A 15,907-nucleotide genomic window follows, 5' to 3' on the forward strand; every position below is an offset into this window, starting at 1 on the left:
GAACCCACATTTACTTATTCAGCAGTTTGAGCTACAGCAGCTCTTTTATTGAATCAAACTATTCGGGCCAGCCTTCGTTTCCTATACGCATAAATGAGCCTTGGCCGTCCATGACCCTGTCGCCGGTTCACCGGTTTTCCTTCCTTGGACCACTTTTGGTAGGTCCTGACCTTTGCAGACCACTCACTTCCAGGTGTCATTGTAACGAGATAATCAATATTATTCACTTCATGTATCAGTGGTCATAAGGTTATGGATGATTGGTGTACAATCTTAAAAAGGGACATTGTTAGTATTTAAAAAAAACATAAACAAAGTCTGTGTTCCAATACTGTACTGTAAAACGAAACCAGTACCACCTCTTGTGCAGCTGATCTTCACTTTACTTTCTCGCAGAGCTGAAAGCACCTGTAGTATCTTCAGGCTCCAACACTTGTGTCAGATGCCATGTCTCCCCACAGTGCCACAAGGAAGACACAGTGCGGCATACAGCAGGGGAATATAGGCATCCTACAAAGATAATAAAACACTTCCAGTGTTTTAGTATCCAAGTATCCACTTCCAAGTATTTTAACTGAACTTCATATGCAGACTTTGTTCACATTTTTCATTCACTAGTAATGTGTCTTAAGCGAAAATAAAAAATAAAAATTAACAACCGCTGGGAGGCAGAATTTTGGGAGGCAGAAAAGCATCCTCCACTTCTACATAGCATTTTCTGCTTCTGTGCGCACTTCGCGTGGCACATATGCAGTGCCGTGGCACTCCTCCCAGCTTACTAATGGCAGAAATAGAGCCAGGGTGATGTAACTCTAATGCAGAGGCACAGGAGTTACATCATCAGTGGCTACCCAACGGCGGAACCAATGGACACTGGACTGAAAAGATGAACGGGGGAACATGGACGCCGCATCACTGGAGGAAGGTACATTAGGAGGTAAGCATGTCATGATGAGCAAAAGCCCACCCACTCCAAAAGCAGTAAATGCACTTCATATGTAGACTTTGGTTCACAATTCCCAAAATGTTTTAAGATTTTGCATCCTCAAGTTTAGGATCCCACGGTGAGGTTAACTAAGGTCACGGTGAGGTTAGGGTGAGTTGTTATCCAGGGTTTCTAAATGCCAGAATGGGCTCTTAGTTAGGACATCCTTGATATTTAATACATCGACAAAAGAGAGTCTCTCTCTCTCGTGCAGCACGACAAAGGAGCTTTGCCTTCCAATCTCAGCTGCTCCAGGAAAGGTTTGTGGCTCCAGAGCAGCAGAAAATAAATATATTTACCAAATCGGTGACCCCTAGTAAAGAGGATGTTTTTACCTGGTGAAATTGTATTTCCACTTTCAGAGCCTCCTGTAGAGACTGCAGCTCCATCCTCCTTTCTCCTGTTTCCTGCAACTCTAACACACAGGACTTTTCACAGAGAGAAAAGGTCTTCCAGGATTTAAACCTGTTGAAAGATAAAACATGTGTTAAGACTTGTTAAGAAAGGGAAAAACAAACAGTGTTAATGATTGTGCGCATGGTCAGTGGTGGGCAAAGAAGGTTACATTCTCCCCCTCCAACATTAGTCACGGCAACCTGTAAAACTTTGTATGAATCCTGCCATCATAGCCCATATGGTTGAGCTGAAATTTATATAAAAATATATATATATATACATACACACACACACATACATACATACATACACCCTTTGAAACTTGTAAGGCTGTCCATCAATCCAATGAGGCAGGCCTTTGCACTAGGAAGTTTAAGTTTCTAGTTACACCTATGCATTACAGTACAGTAGCAGGCAAAGTACTTGTTGTGGTGCATTGGCAGCCCATTAAAAAAAAGGGTTTCCTTAACACAAACAAAACATTAAAGTGAAGGGTCCTAAGTGTTTTAACTTCACCTTTCTCCAGACTATTTCCATTTCCCATATACAGAAGATTAGTAATCCACTGATGACAACATAGGCCCAACGGTGGGATTTACAGGTTACAAAGAATACATTTTCTCCGTTTCTTATTCTCCAACAGCAACCAGATTGAAATCTTCATTCTCCACCTGTCATTTCCCAGTGCGGCTTTAAATCTGAGTGATCGCTATGAAGGAACACAGACAAAACAGCCCTTGCTGCAAAATGTCACATACCTGACCAATTCAGACTAAGGCTTCATTCACACTTGTGTTTTTATGCAGAGATGAGTGAGGCTAGGATTGCTTTGTTTATGCCTCTAGATGCTTATAATGACGCATGTTTACACACACACACACATGCGTTCAGATGCATCTGTCCTTTGACCATTGAAATACTCCATTAAAAGTAGCCAATGAGATTTCAGCTAATAAATGCGTCTTGCGTTTCCATGCGCTTAGAAGGTTAAAATGAATGCCTGGACGCAGAGCACTTCTATCTTTCTAAAAGCAGCTAAAATCGATTGCAGATAAAAGCATCTAAAACGCAAGGCGTGAATAGATCCACTGGAAATCATTAGATGCATATATATATGCGTTGAGAAAACATTTTTAAATGCATTTAAACACATCTAATCTCACCTAGTGTGAATGTAGCCTAACCCCATAGTAAAAAAAAATGCATAGCCAACTCCACTTTTCCTGCAGAAGTTAGCCCCGGCCCAAACACCCCCTATAGGTCTTTGATGGGATGGGCAGCCTCACGACCCAATAGAGAAATGAAATGAAAGTGGGGCCAAACTTGACATTTTCTGGAAAAAGTTGAGATTTGCAAATTTATTACAGGTACAGGTATACAGTGCCGACAATTTATGCAGCAATTTACATAGTTGCACATAATTTCTGCTGGCAATATCTCTCTATGTTTTAGATTGTAAGCCCTTATGGGCAGGGCCCTCCTTACCATCTTGTCTTGAATTGTATTGTAGCTGTAATGTCTTCCTTATATTGTAAAGCGCTGTGCAAACTGTTGGCGCCATATAAATCCTGCATAATAATATTATTAATAATAATACTATACTAACAGTTTTGGTATGTGGTTCACACTGAAGGCAACATCTGCCTAATGTGCCTCCTGCTACCCATTCTAACAGTACCAGTACAAAGAGGATGTTGTGACATGACACGTTTAGGTCACAGCAAACCCTAGATAGCAGCTGTGAAACTAAGCCAAGATTTACTTTCAATTTAGGATTTTGATATCCATGCAGTCTGACTGGATACAACAACATCATTCTGCTTTCTGATTTGCTGGATTTTTAAAATATGTGTGCCGTTGATTAGGGATGCACCGATATATCGGCCGCCTAAACAGATCGGCCGAAAATGCCACTTTCGGCTAAATGCGGAAAGTGCCAATTTTCCCCCAATACAGCGGTGCATCCCTGGTTTCTTTCCTCCCTGCAGGGCGCTGCTCTGTGTCCTAGCGGGGAGGAGAAAAACTGTCACAGGCGGCCGAGCTGTGCGGAGTAGAACGCTGTGAGCGGTCGGCTTCTCTCCTCCCTGCACCGCTCAGCCTCCTGTCACAGATCAGAGGAGAGCGGTGTGGCAGCAGAGACAGCCAGCGCTGTCACAGGAGGCTGTCCAGTGGTGCGGGGGAGGAGTCAGCTGTCAGATCGAGTTCTCCTCCCCACACCGCTCGCTCAGCCTCCTGTGACAGCGTGTCAGAATGGAGAGTGGGTACAAGCAGTCAGTGATCGGTGAGTGTTTGTAAATAATTGAGGAAATGGTACGTTTACTATATCCTCAATTATGAATGAATGGGAAGTGATCTACATCACTTCCTGTTCATTCATGATTGTGGTTATAGTAAAACACACTATCTCCACATCTTATGAATGAACAAGAACACTCAGTATAGAGGATTCCTGTTCATTTATAACAGGGGCTGCAGACAAAGAGATTGAGGCCTCTGTGTCCTCAATCTCTTTTTCTATTTTATTAATTGCAGAGTTGTCACTCTTATGTAGGCTGTGCCTGCTTGCACTAAAGTGGGCTCAAGAAATGCTGAAGGGGGCTTGGCCATCAATATTGTCACTGCTGAATCAAAAGCCTGTAGTTTGTCAATCAGTGCTGGGCCACATCTAGTCCCATCCACTAATTTCACTGACAGCAATGCCTCTGTTGCTGAAAACTCTCCCACTGTGAGCCGCAATGTCTGGAGGGGGAGTGAGTGAGGCACAAATGAAGAAGCATTTGGCTCTGTCAGAGAAGATCAACTAAAAACATGGGAGCCTTAGTCATTTAAATGTATGAATTATTGCTCGGTTGTGTTTGATAAAAGTCAGTAGGTTTTCAAGTTACACCAAAACAAACCAAAAGTGGCAAATCCAATCCCCATCCAATCAGTCATGGTGTACAGAGAGAGAACCAGCCCATGAGGATTAAGTGTGAATTAGCATCACTGCTTACACTGCAAGCACTGTAAAAAACACTTGTGAAGCTCTGAAAAGCCAGAAGCAATGACAGCCAATTCTACTTCACATTTAGATCTCAAAGAAGTAACACAAGCATGGAGTCGTCTTTGCAATCCCCCCCTAGCCACAGACCAAGCTGCCGAACGAGCGAACATTTAGTTTATGTTGATGCAATCTAAAAAAAAAACCTCGAAATGAAATTCAATTCTAACTCGCAATCAATGATTCCAAACACATTTGGCTAAAATACATAAAGACGTGTAAACCATAAGTGTCTTGTATAAATGTAACGTATATTAGGACAGGAAGAAAGAGTTGCCATAGCAACCTGTCAAGTGGTTGCTTTCAATTTTCTGCCCAAACTGGAAAAAATGAGATTTCCAATCTGATTGGCTGCTGTACAGAAACAGTGATGTGCCCCTGTTAGAGAAAGCTTCCTCAATTGTAGACCTGTCATGGTTTAAAATCAACTAAACTGGCTATAGGAATGAAGTGCAAAAATATGGGCACCTAGAGCCACTTTACCAAGTGCCCAGAATTTTATTAAAGCATCCTGGGGCAGATGTCATTCAATAAAATCCTGCAATGTGGTAACAAAAACAGTAAAAGGGTATATACACTAGTAAGCTGGAAGAACACTGCATTGGTATGAACAAATATGGCCGCCACCATGTACACATATAGAAATACAAAGTATACACTGATAGTATTTAAAATACACACTGGGGAAGGGGGGAAGATGACGCCTGGAGGGGAGACAGAAAACTGAACTCCTGAACCAGGAAGAACAATTTAATTGGAACCCACGCGTCATTCCTGGCTGTGCAGTACGGAATATGTGTAAATACAAGACTGGCTGAACAGAATAACAAATCCTTTGGCAGGTCATACAATATAAAGATGTACGTCACCTCTGCATTTAGTTGTTTTTTTGGAGTTTTGATTTACAGCAAGTACATGCCAATATCGATAGAGCTGCAACAAACATTTATTGACACATAAGTCCCCGTTCACATATGGGCGTATTGTGAACATGTTACAAATGCGAAGAAAAGTGTGCGCTTTGACGCATGTTCACGAAGCACGCAACGTGATTGTGGTGCCATTACTAGTACATTACAAGACCGGCTGCACATTACTATTAATGGCAACCCAAATGCAGCTGAGCAAAAATGCAGAACGCATGTCACAAAATGTGTTACACGAGTGACTTTTCCCGCGCTGCCCGCAGCCGGATGTGCCTGCGTTCCAGTCCAGTGCGATCTGCAAAAATAGTGCCTCCCGCCCCTGAACGCAGGAAGGCGGCCAGCTTGCGCTCCAGAGGCCGAACGCACAGGAATGTGGACTTTGTGGTGTGAACCGGCCCTTAGGTCACCTTCACACCACATCACCTCCAGACCAGACCGTTTCCGGACCCAAAATGCATCCCAAGGTATCCCTATGCCATTTCTGGACTCTGTTCCCACCAGCGCAGTTCGTTCCAGACCACAAAAATACTGCATGCCTTATTTTGCCTGGTATGGAATGCACTGGAACACATAAAAAAAACGTATGGAACTCACTGGAACGCACCTGTAAGACCATTTTAAGCTATATAAAAAAAAAAAAATCAAAAAAAATCAAAAATGTGGCAAAACCCAGCCTAAAGATGATGTGCTGTAAATGGGCCCTTAGACTAAAACTACAGAGCATCAGTTACAGCGCAGTCCATCCTATAGCAAGGAACGGAAGTGACAAGGGCAAAGAACTTCTATCTAGGTAAATCCTAATAGGCAAGAATGTAAAAGCTAAACAGTAAACATATTTAAAACTATGGCTACTGACCTAGGACATCACACGGAATAATAATTCAACATAAAAATCATTAGACAAAAATATACAACAGGAATCTCAAACTGTGGAGCTATTAGAAGTAATATTTTTATGACATAATTACTGAGCCAGCAAAGCAAAAGCAATAATTAGCCCTGCCACCACTGTCCGGGTACGAGGGAATATGAAAACACAAACATTTTCTCTGCTTGCATAAATGGTTACTTAGCACTGATTGCATGAATATATTTCAACTTGCAGCTCACAGATATTGTGTTTAACAACCAATGAAGCTGCAGACTCGCAGTCTAATGGGCACTGCAATATAACTTTCACTTTACACTGGTTAAGAGTTGGCAGAACTCTTGGTTGGTACAGAGTTTTTAGTGAAAAGAATTGGGAGTCTATATCTTTAAGGTAGTCATGTGTAGTCTGGGGGTCATAGTAGTCCACAGATTGAATAATAGCTTGCAATGCCAGGCTGCGGTAACCAAAGCAAGCAGAGTACTGTCTTATATTAAAAAGGGAATGTACTCGAGAGACAAATCTATAATTTTACCACTTTATAGATCACCAATTCAACCTCATCTGGAGTATGCAGTCCAATTTTGGTCACCTGTACATAGAAAAGATGTCCTTGAGCTAGAAAGAGTCCAGCGGAGGGCAACCAAACCAATTAGGGGAATGGAGGACCAAAGCTATGAGACAAGGTTACTAAATTTAAACATGTTCACGTTGGAAGTGAGGAGATTAAGGGGGGATATGATTTTCATGTACAAGATGTTCAATGGTAATAGCAACATCAGCAACAAACTTTTTACAGTAAACTCCATGACAAGGACGAGAGGCCACCGCCTTAAACTGGGGGAGAAAAGATTTCAGCACAAGGGGCGAAGGGGCTTCTTCACAGTTCGGGCAGTTAGGCTGGGTTCACACCTAGGCGTATCGAATATGCGCGACAAACGCGCGTTTCCGAGGGCTACCTGGCTATATCCCAATGGATACGCGCGGCAAATACGCCCCAAAGAAGCTCCTGTACTTCTTTGGGCGTAGGGCGTTTTGTAGCGCGTTCATACGGCCTGTAATACGCCCAGGTGTGAGCCATACCCATAGGAAATAATGGGATTTTGGTGTTTGAGCGTTTTGCAGTGCGTAGGAACGTGCTACAAAACGCCCAGGTGTGAACCGGGCCTTAGAGTTCGGAACTCACTGCCACAGGAAGTGATCTCAGCTGTGGGTATTGAATCTTTCAAAAAACACTTGGACAATTTCCTAGAGAGACCGAAACATTCAGGGGTACAGGTTCAGTTAGGAACAAGAACACAAGGGTACTCATTACACAAGCATACACATCCTGAGTATCATGCACACACGCAATGGGTTGAACTTGATGGACCTGTGTCTTTATTCAATCTCAAATACTATGTAACTATGTGAAGTATTCTCTCAATGTGCCCATACTTGTCCAGTTATTACAGCAGATTAGGTTGTTGTTTATGCAGTTGATTGGGGAAAAACTACCGTCTTGGATGATGGATAACATCTAGTTCTCTCAATTGAGTCTCTCAAGTGCAGCTAAATCTGTGAAAAAAATGAATTTATAATATCTAGTTCTAGTGACCCTGCCGTGCACCTGGGATTTCACTCACTTTGCATGGATTTCCTCTCACATCCTGCTGTGGCTAGTGTACAGGAAGTGAAAGGAAATCTTCCCAATGGGACACAGATGGCTAAAAAGCTGACAGGGGTTATAACTAGGGATGCACCAATACCAAGTACCGTACCTGGTACCAGTACATGTACAGATACTTTTCCAGCTCCAAGACTAGACTAGAGAAAAATTCAAAAGTGAGGAGGCAGCTGTCATTTGTAAGGAGCACACGGAGCTCCTGGGATTTGTTTACAGACTAATGATTTCAGGACAGTGGCGGAGCACCAGAGACAGGTCCCATATACCTATAAAGAAGTAAAAACTCCCCTTTCCCACTGCCTGTGTTGCTGAAAACTGATCTGTTGCAGAGCACGTTTCCCCTGAAAACTGTGAAGAAACCAGAGTGTTGCATCTCCCGCAATGCTCAGTGGTGCCGGTCCAGGAGTGGGAGTCTGAAACAAGTCGCAGCAAGTTTTCTAGCCAAAGAGGCTATAAAAATCAGGCAGTTTTTGTTTTTTTTCTCACAGGACCTTCTGGCTTGTTCCTCAGCATCTAAAAGGTAATCTGGCACTCCAACTGTGGTAAAACTGCAAATCCCATCATGCTTTTGGGAGTCATTTATGTGGCTATCAGTTTTGCAGTGCCTCAAGACACTTGTAGTTCCACAACAGCTGGAGTGTCAAGGTTGCCTACACCTGTACCAGGGCAACGGTCACTCTTGTAACGCATATATTTTCGTTAAAATATTCCCAGGTGAATTCCCCCCAAAAAATTAGGGCCCATTCCCACTGCGTTTCAGCGGACGGGCCAGTGTGGCGGTTCTGGCAGTGTGCGTTGTACCACCCACTACCAAAGTGGTCACTGTTTACATTTTTTATTATCTTTATGTGGATTGTACAATGTGTGCACTCCATCCAATGTGCTGCAATAAAAGGCAATAGGTTTGTATTTTATCACAGTACTCATCACACCTGAGTTGTGGTTTAAATGCGATAATGGTGTCCTTGCGGCGATCTGCGTTGCCATAAAACTAGGGATGCACCGATACCAGTATTTCAGCATCGAGTACGAGTACCGAATACCGATATATTTTTTGGTACTTGCCGATACCGAATACTGATACAGGAAGTCCCATTCAAAAAGCCAGGCGGCGTGTAATGACTCGCGAATCCGGCTTTCCAATTAGCAGGGAAGCCGTCCCCATGCTTCTCGTCACTAGGTGACGAGAAAGCATGGAGCCGGCATTCTGGCCAATCAGGAAGCCGGGCGCTGTGTAATGACGCGGCTCCCGGCTAAGTCCCGAATACCGATATTTTTTTTGGTCCCTGCCGATACCGAATACTGATACAGGAAGTCCCATTCAAAAAGCCAGGCGGCGTGTAATGACTCGCGAATCCGGCTTTCCAATTAGCAGGGAAGCCGTCCCCATGCTTCTCGTCACTAGGTGACGAGAAAGCATGGAGCCGGCATTCTGGCCAATCAGGAAGCCGGGCGCTGTGTAATGACGCGGCTCCCGGCTTCCTGATTGGCCACGAAGCCGGCTCCATGCTCCCTCGTCATGAGGTGACGAGGGAGCATGAAGCCATCTTCCGACCAATCAGGAAGCCGGTCAGCGCATCATTATATGCTGCCCGGCTTCCTGATTGGCCAGGAAGTCGGCTCCATGCTCTCTCGTCACAAGTGGTCAGGAAACCGGGCAGCATGTAACGACGTGCTGCCCGGCTTCCTGATGCCGGAAGTATCGGGCTAGGCATTGGAGCATTTGGGCGAGTACTGGTACTCGCCCAAATACTCGCATCGTCACCAATACTAGTATCGATATATCCCTACATAAAACAGAAGTGTATTGCAGTATGTGTGAATGGGCCCTCACCCTGCTTTTGATTTTCACAACGCCTGATCCACCATGTAAAATCCTATAGGGATAACACATTTTTTTAACCCAGGAAGGGCTTAAAGCGCATAAAAGTACAGACTGTCTTACTACAACGTAAATTTCAATTCAAGCTGAGCAAAAATTAACAGCTAAAAAATAAATAACTGTCTGCTCGGAGCAGGTGTCGTAAAATGAGCAAATAGGAGCCGCTATCATTTTTTTGTACTGAACATCAAATTAATGTGACATCTGTTCTGAGTCGTCTCAACATATTCAACAAGATATTTTTACACTTTTTATGTATGTTTTTATTTTCAACTATTTCACTTTGTACATGCAAGGAAGCTATGCCGGCAGATAAAATGCACTGGCACCCAATAAAACTTTGTTCTCTAGCAATTTTAGACACAGCGGCTAAGCTCATCAACCCTTTAAAAAAATCCCAGAGTTGGAATGATATTAATCTGTGCCATTTCTATAAAAGAATTTAAAAAAAAGTAACCAAAGTTTTCTCAGCGGTATCAAAAAACCCGCCAGCAAAATAAGCCACATAAAAAGAATACGCTTCTGCAGAGAGCGCGGTTATGAACTACACATTTCAGTGCTGTCAATCCCGTGTACATTTTTTTTACATCTTAGGCTTCATTCACACGAGAAAAGCCCGGCACATACAGCTTCGTGCTGCGTGCACGGCCGTATCGCGCCGGTCCCGGGAAGGACAGGTGCTGCGTGTGATTATACGCAGCAGCCTGTTCTTCCCTATGGGAGTACGTGGCCGTACGCCTCCCTACGCTCACCTGCCCTGCATGTCCATGCGGGTGTCTGTACTCGTACGCTGACAGGATGGATCCTGTCTGCGTCCGGGCTGGGAAACCCGCACCCGTACGGACCTGCACTTGGGGTGTGCATAGGGCGGCATCAAATGCTGAAATGCTTTTTTTACACTGTCTGACCCGGCTTGGCAAAAGTCAGAGCCGAGTTTGATCCAAAATGTTAAAAGGGCCGGCGCAGACCCCCACTCACATCTTGGTTTTGCTCACTGCAGATGAGTGCACCACCTCGTCTAGGCGGGGGTCTTCAGGAACGGGTCACACCAGTGTGAATACTCCCCTACCCTGGGGACTTATAGCAGCCAGCGGCTATCCCAATGGGCTGCTCCATGTGCCAAGGTGGGCGCCCACACAGGATCCAGTGCCCAAAGCGACATTGCAGGCCAGCCCCACTTCTTCCATACAGTGCGGTCCGAGTACAGCCCCCAAAGCTCTTGCCGTGTGGGGGAACCAGATGCTGCAAGATCACCACCATGGCTGGGCGCAGCCAGAGAAACTGTATTGAAGACATGATAAAGATAAGACTAAGATACACACAAATCTCTCTCAGTAAGGAGGAGACATCCGAAACATAAAGAACACGATCAAAAAAAAAAAGGAGAGTGATGAGTTATATGAGGTCACAGCTATTTTTTTGTAGAGGTGCACTGAAATGAAATTGTCAAAAACCAAAATGAAACTGAGAATAATTGTATTTTTTTTAAAGTCAGGCCAAAACTGAAACTTTTTTTTCTAACTTTTTTTAAAATATTTAATTTTTATTAAATATTTAAAAACATTTTTACTTTACTGTAAAATTGGGGCTCTGGGGAAATATTAGTGGTCTGGACCCCGGATATTTCCCTTTTAAAATAGAAAAGGGATTGAGAGCACAGAGTCGCCAATCTCTTTTTCTGCAGCCCGTTATAAATGGAAGCTTCTATATTGAGTGTTCCTGTTCATTCATAACATGTGGACACAGTGGGGGGAATTTATCAAAACTGGATCAGACAGATTCTGGAGCAGTTGCCTATAGTAACCAATCGGCTTCTCTCTTTCATTTTCAAATCTTAACTGAAGAAACTTAAGAGAGAAGCTGGTTGGTTGCCATGAGGCCCAGGCTTGGTGTGAACTTGGTTCCCCTAGTTTACTCAAGCCCGCTCAAATCTCTGATCGCTACCCCTTCCTCTCAACCCAATCAGTGCCAGCAGTTGCAGCAGGGGCATTGCCCGCCGCTTTGTGACTTATAGTTGCGGGGTGAGGAATGCTCCTCCACACAACTGATTGGGTCGGGAAGAGGGGGTGGCGGTCAGAGTTTGGAGCGGGTTTGGGCAAACTGGATATGCACCAAGCCCAGCCTCATCTCTCCTGGTAACAACTCGCCAATGATAAAACATTGCACCTCATTGGCCCGATTCTTTTGCAGTGACTTGGGCGAACTTTTCGGGGGAAAGGTAATTATGTCAAAAATCTCAGAATGAGTACACATGTTGGATTTTGAAAAATAAAAGTGATTACCATGACAACAATTTTCAAAAGAAACAGTTGAAACCATAGCTAGTTTCCATATACCATATGTGTTGATATAAAAGCATGTCATGTGACACCTGTACTAGGCCAAGATTTAAGCAATGCGCTTAACTTACAACTGATGCCTTTTCTGAGCTTTTTCTATTGTTGGAAACAGAATGAATAAAAATCTCACAGAAAATTTTAAAATACTACTTTCCCTTTATGATTTGAAGTCAAGTCTTTATCAACTTTTCCTCTCCAAGTTTCATGGAACTGCAACCACAAGCATACACTAGTAAATCAATCCACGGCAAACTTCCTACCGCTAACAAAGTGCACCTATACAGAATGCCAATTGGAAATAAAAATCTCCTTACCGCTTGCAATGCAAAACACGTGTGTTGCTTTTTTATAACAAATAAGAACCACAGTCGTTTCCCCACAAACAGCAGCAAGCCTCTCATAAAGTGAAATCAAATGACATACCTTTGTTCCTGAGAGATATACTGACAAGACTGCATCCCATTAACTGCTAGAAAAATTGCACCTTTTCAATGGTCTGTGTTTTAGCGATGATACTGCAGGCCACAGGCCGAGTCCCAAGAAAGAAAGATTCAACAGCAGCACATGATGTAAGGCCCATCTTTTCTCTCATTACCCTTTCAGGAAAATGCTAATTTGCTATCTCAAACACGGACTAGGAGACCAGAAAAGCTCTTAAGAATCAAAATCATAATCAAACCAATTAGAAGACAGATCAGAGAGCCCCAATTTCCAGCAAAAAAAAGAAGAAAGCTGGGAGAACAGAATGTTTATACAGGCAGCAAACTCCTGACGCTTCACTCTACACTTAGAGCTCAGGCATCAGGTTTGTCTGTGCGGAGAAATTCTAGCAAAAGGTTGGTAGAGGAGCAGCCTATCAGAATCAGACTTCCCATATACTCCCTTGTAATCCTCGCAAGCAAGTGGTTACTCATAGTTTGTGTGATTCAGCTGCAGCCGCACAAAAACACTTCGGTCTGATTTCAGCTCAGCTATTCAGAACTGACATTTTATCCATACAGGATGGCTTTTAGTAGAGTCCTACAAAGAAAATTCTTAATGCATATGCATGTAACCGACCTTTAAAGGGTAATACAAGAAGTCAACGTTCCTAGAAGTCATATGTCGCTCAGTAAAAGCGCGGTTCACTATGCTTCTTTGTATGGGTCATCATGCAGTCATTACCATTGGCTTTGCTGGTTGGCATCTGAATATTTTTTTATGCTGTAGGATCGATATTGTTTTGTATGAGCTTACCGCAGTCCCTTTAAGAAGTTAAACAAGTTCCTTTAGTTATTTACGGTTACTATGGTTACATAGACAGATTTATTCACGGCACGCTCTACTCCAAACCCCTGACGAAGTCGCGCAGAGGATGCAACACGCGTAGGGTGAAGCCAGAGGTATCGATTGGACGTGGCTTGAACAGGAAGCATACAGCATATAACGTCAATGCATTCTCTTTTATGCTAACGATTTACTTGGATTTTGCGAGTACCTTCTTTATTAAAGTGCGTTTTATACCATACGGTCTGCACTAGTGGCCTTTTTCCTTTCACATGATCCTTTGAGTACATTTGCCTTGGAATTGGCGGTGTGGCTGGCTTATCTACCCCAAGTTCATATGTTTAGGCCAGGTTCACACCATTTTCCGGACCAGATCTGCAACGCGGTGCATTGCGATGTGCAGCGTTTTTACCATGTTCCGGAGCTTAAAATGGGCTTTCAGGTGCAGTCCAGTGCGTTTGCATGCGTTTCCATTCGTTCCAGACCAGACAAAATGAGACCTGCAGTATTTTTCTGATCTGGAACGGACTGCGCTGGTGTGAACAGAGGCCAAAAATAGCATAGGGATACATTAGGATGCATTTTGGGTCCAGGAACAATCTTTTCTGGAGATGATCTGGATGTAAGGCCCATTCACACCATGTCTGGAACAGATGCGGTACGTTACATCCCAATGCATTTGTATGTGATTTGTGGGCTCTGTTCACACCAGTCCAGTCCAGTCCATTCCAGTGCAGGAAAAAAATGCTGCATGTCACATTTTTCCCGCACTGGAATGAGCCCCAAACGCACTGCACCGGAATGCAACAGAAGCTATGTCATGGAGCAGGAAGAGATTAATTTGCATAATGATATCCCCCCCCAAAAAAACCACACGCACTGGAACGCGTGGCAAACACACCGCACTGCGTTTGTAGAAACGCGTGCAGATCTGGTCCGGACATGGTGTGACAGGGCCCTGAAGGAGGAGAGGCACGCTAAAGATTTGTAAAGTCTATGTGGATTTCCCCCGCCGGTACTAATAGAAGGGACGGCACTATTTAGACTTAGTTTGAGGTCTTTCAACAAGGTGAGCAGCAAAAGGTTTCTTCCCTTGGGAGAGGTTCTTTCATCATCATTCTGAACACTTATCACACAGGAATTATGCCAACATGGTGGGCTTTTTGTTATGATATCATTTATTTATTTTTCACAAACTATTTTTAGCCATCTATATACTGCATTCATTTCTTTTTATCTATATATATTCATTTGTAATATTATAATATTATCCGCACATTGCCTGCACACGTGATGTACTTCTACTTTTATTATACAGGCAGTCCCCGGGTTACGAAAAAGATGGGGACTGTAGGTTTGTTCTTAAGTTGAATTTGTAATTAAGATGGAACAGGTAAATTTTTTGTTTGTTTTGGATAGCAATGGTGAAGGGTTTACCCCCTGTAAAGTTTGTTCTGCTGAGTGTGTTTCTCTCCCATGATAACTCTTACAGGAGTGACTTTCACTTCCTGTTGTCTTAAGGACAGGAAGTGATATTAAATCTTTCTAATGAGGATACAGACAGCAGTAAAAACCTCACAGTGACCCGGAAGAAGAGGCGGGCACCACTCATCTGCATGTCTAACAAGAGCCAACTTCCTGTAATGTACGTACAGTACTACAAACCAGACCCGAAAAGGCAGGCACTAGTCGTCGACATTACAACTACCCCTGCTGTACAGTAATAGCCTCCGTTTGTAAGTAGGAGTTGGATGCAAGTACCCCGGGGACTGCCTGTATATGGGTGTTATGAACATTTTACATGCGAATACTGTTGCACTTGGAATCCAATCGTTTGATACATATTTTTTTTTAGATTTAGATTTATGGCACTTTAGCGCGGCTCATTTATACTTCTCATTGATACTACTTTGGTCACCCTCTTGCTCTATCCTAGACTCTCTTACTCACATTTTCAATCTTTCCCTCTCTACTGGAATCTTTCCTACCCCTCTCAAACATGCACTAGTCACCCCAATACCCAAAAAACCTTCACTGGACCCTACCAACCTCAATAATTTCAGACCTATCTCCTTACTCCCATTCACCTCTTAACTACTAGAACGCCTTATCTACAACCGCCTGAGTTGCCACCTCGCTAATAACAACCTTTTGGACCCCTTTCAGTCCGGCTTTCGCCCCAAACACTCCACTGAAACTCACCAATGACCTAATAACCGCTAAAAACTACGGCCACTATTCCTTACTCTTGCTATTAGACCTCTCTGCTGCTTTTGACACTGTTGACCACCTGCTGCTCCTCAAAAAACTCCACTCGCTTGGCCCACAAGACTCTGCTCTCTCATGGTTCTCCTCTACTATTGTAACTCCCTCCTCATTGGCCTTCCACTACACAGGCTCCTCCCCCCTTTAGTCTATCATGAATGCAGCTGCCAGACTCATTCACCTAACCAACCGCTCAGTGTCTGCAACCCCCCTTTGCCAATCCCTGCACTGGCTTCTAACCCCATCCCCCTCTGCCAATCCCTGCACTGGCTTC

The 15,907-nt window shown here is 43.7% G+C and overlaps 1 protein-coding gene across 1 annotated transcript in view; it reads right to left on the reverse strand.

The window, feature by feature from the left end:
• PHF21A (PHD finger protein 21A) overlaps positions 1-12,562 on the reverse strand; it is an 88,838-nt gene extending 76,276 nt beyond the window's left edge. Inside the window, exons 1-2 of the mRNA XM_018554546.1 lie at positions 12,526-12,562; positions 1,321-1,450 (exon numbers count right to left, since the gene is read on the reverse strand). Of these exons, the coding sequence (XP_018410048.1) occupies positions 1,321-1,450; positions 12,526-12,560 (165 nt within the window). The 5' untranslated portion in view covers positions 12,561-12,562. The remainder of the gene's footprint in view (positions 1-1,320; positions 1,451-12,525) is intronic.
• Positions 12,563-15,907: the final 3,345 nt, after the last annotated feature.

Source organism: Nanorana parkeri, unplaced genomic scaffold (genome assembly GCF_000935625.1).
Source record: "Nanorana parkeri isolate BGI_ZX_2015 unplaced genomic scaffold, ASM93562v1 scaffold163, whole genome shotgun sequence".
NCBI classification, from domain to species: domain Eukaryota; kingdom Metazoa; phylum Chordata; class Amphibia; order Anura; family Dicroglossidae; genus Nanorana; species Nanorana parkeri.